This window comes from Atta colombica, unplaced genomic scaffold, assembly GCF_001594045.1.
Source record: "Atta colombica isolate Treedump-2 unplaced genomic scaffold, Acol1.0 scaffold149, whole genome shotgun sequence".
Lineage (NCBI taxonomy): Eukaryota > Metazoa > Arthropoda > Insecta > Hymenoptera > Formicidae > Atta > Atta colombica.
This window is the reverse complement of record NW_017259238.1, coordinates 335,097-340,137: the sequence shown is the minus strand read 5'-3', so window position 1 is coordinate 340,137 and position 5,041 is coordinate 335,097. Positions and strand designations below refer to the sequence as shown.

The 5,041-nt window shown below is 31.4% G+C and overlaps 1 protein-coding gene across 1 annotated transcript; it reads left to right on the top strand.

Annotated features, from left to right (window-relative positions):
- The first annotated feature begins 1,186 nt into the window (after window positions 1-1,186).
- On the top strand, window positions 1,187-4,107 carry LOC108685219 (odorant receptor 13a-like). Its single transcript, XM_018189904.1, has 8 exons — window positions 1,187-1,342; window positions 2,400-2,517; window positions 2,628-2,898; window positions 3,097-3,219; window positions 3,303-3,393; window positions 3,538-3,674; window positions 3,830-3,962; window positions 4,057-4,107. Exons 1-8 carry the CDS (start codon window positions 1,187-1,189, stop codon window positions 4,105-4,107), a joined length of 1,080 nt encoding a protein of 359 aa, XP_018045393.1.
- Window positions 4,108-5,041: the final 934 nt, after the last annotated feature.

The window sequence follows — 5,041 nt, the reverse complement described above, 5'->3', positions numbered from 1 at the left end:
TATATATATATAAGATACATATAAGTCTTACATATATATGACATTTTATTAAGATATTTATAAAAATATAGCGAAACTGCATTAATGACTCGAAGAGAAAGAGAAATGATAATGTGGCCTTTCACAAATAGATTCAAAAAATTGATTTTTTTTTAAAAATAGTGTTTGATTACAAAATTAACAAAAAAGTAAGACATTTTAGAATGTAAACAAATAAATGTATATACGTACACATAACTTCTGTATATAAGCTGCTCAGTATTAAAAATCTCACTACTAAAATAGTACACATAAATAAATTATAAATTAACAACAATTATAAATTAAGTAGAACTATAATTGATTATCAAATAATTATTTTAATGCGAAAACCTCAAAAAAGAGGCCGTGAATAATCAATATGCACACAGAGTCATATTAGCAAAATGACATGCTATTATTTAAATGTATATAACTCAAAATATATACAATCATCGAATAAAATGTTAAATAACAAACACATACTCAAAAATACATATATTCATATGATAATACGCTCAAGTTTAAAAAAAAAAAATGAGGAAGTAGAGGTAATGCTATCTTAGAAATATTTCGAACTTGAAAACAAAAATGCGTTATAATAAGTGCTGACTAATGGTATATTAGTGTCGTGGTGTAATGGCAAAATGCGAACAAATAATTCTATAAATAACCATTAGAATTCGCTATATATAATAGCGAAAATAAGAGAGGTTATATCTACATTATCCATAATATTGAAGATGCGTTCCGAGTTACATGAAATGCACAATGTATCATTTTATCCTTTTATTAATTGATAAACAACAAGGACGAATGATGCGCTTTATGCGTCATATCACTCTAGGTGATATTATGGCCTTCTCCTCTACTTACGGGTTAATAATTCAATTTATTATCAGCTTTATTCGCACGGCGAGAACTATTGATTCCATTGTACGAGCTATCACTCTTCGCAAAACTGCGATCAAAAGACGGAGTTGTGTAGTAGGAACTTACATTGAAGGGTGATATAATTGTATGTTACGGGAAATAATTGCATAATGTCATAATTACAGTCATGCAATGCTGTGACATAAGGAATTGTTAATAACTATTCCCACAACTTGCCGAGTGACGAGTATTCACAAGAAATTGTCGATAATTTGTAGTCTTAGTGTTCCTGAAAATGGATGAACGAAAGAACATTTGGCAAAGCCGCTTTTATACAGTTCCTAGAGCGTATATGAGCTTAGTAGGAATATGGCCTTATCACAGGTTTCGCTACAGATGTTTTCTTTTTGTACCGATGTTTACGTTTTCCATCACCATTCTTATACCACAAGTACGTCACAAATTGTATCACTTGTCTTTCCTTTTTATCCTCCAACATACATCCAACATACTGGATATATAAATGTATGTTTTATATTATATTTTGTATTATATATTAATTAGATGATAATATATGTTTTAAATATGTTATATACTAATATATATATATATAAATGTAATGCATTCTATAATATTGACGTATAGTTGTTGTATCTTCTAATCGCTGCGGCGGATCTCGACGATGTATTCTCTTGCACACCATCGATGTGGATCACCATAATATTCAGCTTTAAATTAGGGTGGTTAATAATGAACAATAAGAAAGTATGTGACTATCGCATATTCAATGATGTGATTAACAAGAGAGAAATTTTGATGAAAAATTCTTGATGGAAAATTTAAGGATTGAATCTTTTAGCGAATATCTTATATTCTCACAAACTTCTATAAATAGACTGCCGACTTCGCCTCCATGTTTGAAGACAGCGCTGGGCAGCGCCATATTTGTGTTCACTCTCACATGTATAAATCGGATAATAATGCTGTGTTTTCATATAAATTCATGCGATACTCACAAATAGAACGCATACATATGCATATATGAACTGAAACAAGGATAGTTCGGAATTAGGTTTATCAAAAAGAATCAAGGGAGAATGGAGTGGAGAGTATTTCCCTTCTCTGATTGGATCCGCTACTTATAGTGCATTTCTGCAAATGTACATGTGTGTGTATGTATATGTCATACACAATATTAGTGCGGTACAATACTAGTGTATGCAGTATACCGTATGTTCCATCACGCTCCTACCATATCTCCTACTCACTTCAATAGTATACTACAAATGCCGGCTTCCGGGTGAATCCGCTCCATTCTCCCTCAATTCTCTCTGAGGTCTCCCGATTTATCTCTTTTTATATTGAGCAGTCTAGTTATAAAGGTCTGTACCTTAACGTGTAACACGTGTAGTTTTCTTCTTTTTTTTATATAGATGCAATTGAATTTTTAATTTCGGTACTACAATAATCAACATCGCGAAAAATACGGACGCATCTTGTATTTATAGTTGAAGACCTGTCTAAAAACAATAGAGGATGATTGGTTATCATTGAATACAGATGTAGAAAGAAACATTTTACAACGTCACACCGCATACGGACGATATATCACGCTAACATATGGAAGTATGTCATGGGAACTGCTTTAGAAGATATCACATTCTTTTTTTGAAAACCAAGCCAGAGCGATCTAATGCGTACTTTCTACCGATTTAATGCGTATGTCGTGTTTTTAGTCTTCATGCAGTTTGTAGGAATCCTTCTCATCTCAAAGTCGGTCGTGATAATGCTGCTAGAGGATACTTCGGATGCTACGATATCTTCTCTAGTGGCAGAAGCGAAACTGCCTCTTCGCGTGGAATATGGAGAAATGTTAAACCAATATTTATATCCGATAGCGGTACACTGTTATTTAGCCGTATTCTCCCATATCAGCATCACGATCGCAGTTGATTCTTGCTATATCGCTTTGATTCGGCACGCGTGCGGAATGTTCGCGATTGTTGGGTAAGAGTATCATACTCGCGATTAATAATTACAAATTGAAATATGATAAAAAAGATGAACATAAGCGATACCGCGTTCATTCCACTTACATTCTAATACTTCGTCATTCATTTTCGAATCCGCTTCGAACCCAGCCCTGATAAAAAAGTGGCTGGTTTCGATCTTGTCAAGAGTATTATTTTTTGAGCGGCTTTCCAGACACACATTGGAACACATTGGCAAAGACAGCAACGACAATTTCGACCTGAAACCCGACAAGGTAAAAGACGACAATTACAACAAAACTTTGGGGTGTCTGCGCAAGCATCTGCATGTGATACAGTGCGTGTTAATAACTTCATAATGAAATATATTGCACATCTTTAATCTCGTTTAATTGCGTTTAGTTTTTCGCAATTTCACAGATTCGCGGAACTGATTGAGTCTACGTTCACAAATATATTCCTAGTCAGCGTTTGCCTGAACATGATTGGAGGTAGTATGATCGGCATACAGGTATATAAGTTTCTGTTATTTCATAATAAAATTTTCATCAAAGAAAATTATGCAAATGAAAAAAAATCGATTTTTAACAAAAATAATTTATATTTAGCGAAAATTTTTAGAATTTCTGGAATCTATTAAACACGTATATTTCAGGTAGTCTTAAACTTAAATGATGCAAAGGATATCGTAGAACCATTTGCTATTTATATCGCGCAACTCATTCATCTCTTCCTACAATTCTGGCCAGCTCAATTTTTATTAGATTATAGTATCCTTCCTTATGAATCAATGTAAGAACATAATTTCTTTTAATAAAATTTTTTTTTTTGGACATGTAGTTAATAATCTTTCTATAATTTTTAAAAATTTATTTTAGAAACATATATTAGCAATACATTTTTTTTCACTTAGAATTACGCTCAAGTAATCTTGTTCCAAACTGTAGTTGCAGATCAAATTGGTATTACACTTCGGGAAGATGTCGAAAACTTCTTTTTTTAATCATGAATAGGAGTTTGTTACCGTGCAAAATAACTGCTGGTAAGATCGTGCCTTTGACTATTGAAAACTTCGGCAGGGTAAGCCAATTGCATCAATATATTCACTATTTTTATTTTCATAATTTCTTAATTTCTATGTCCAAAAAAAATTTTAATTTCACTCTTTTCAAAGGTTCTAAAAACAATGATGTCTTATTTCACGATGCTACGTTCCTTTAAATGACGACTTCAACTATTTTTCTGCAATTTTTATAAAACTTATGTAGCTATTTACGTATAATTTGCCATGATAGTTTCAGCAAGATTGTGACAGATTTGAGTTAATTTAAAAGTATCAAAAATGATAAAATATTAACGGTAACAAATCTTATATCTTTTCAGTGTCGTTCGTATTACTTACACAATAATGAGTCTTTCTGGTGTTGATTTTTTATTACTTTCCAACTTTTATTTTCTTGGAATTGATTAACGATCTAATGTTACAGTTTTCCATTTGTAATCTCGAATAATACTAGCTAAAAAACTAAAAGTGCGTCAGATACTGACTGGTCATATAACATATTAACATATTAAGAATCGGAATTTTTTGATTATTTATAGTAATGTTTGCGATATGGTGCCTTGTGATCACGGTAAGCGTACTAATTTTCGGGGTAATTAATTATAATCTTAAAATTTTTTTGATAAATTAGTTTTTCACAGTTTTCTATTTTGAATATTTTCTTATTTTCGTTCATTTCTTTTCTCTTTCACTGTTTCCGAGTTTAATTCTAACATTTAAATTCTCGATATAGGGGTGCTCACCATGAATAACTTTTATTCACAGTTTATATATGTTAGTTTGTGTTATCTCTGAGGAAGACTCAAAAGTGAACGGAAACGTGTAAGCGCGTTTAATAAAATGAAGAAGTTTTACGCTTTATAAGTGTATTATTTGCGTGACTTTTCTGCGTGTGACTCCTAGTTATTTCCCCTTATTCTTTTCAATTTCTTTTGATTTATAAATAGTTAATTCGATTTGTTGTACGGACTTATATCTTTTATTACAATAAAAAATTTTAATATATTAAGATAATTAATTGAAATGTAGCGGATGAAAAATTCAGATATTATAAATCAACTATACGTTAATAATTATTATGGTTGGCAAGGCACTT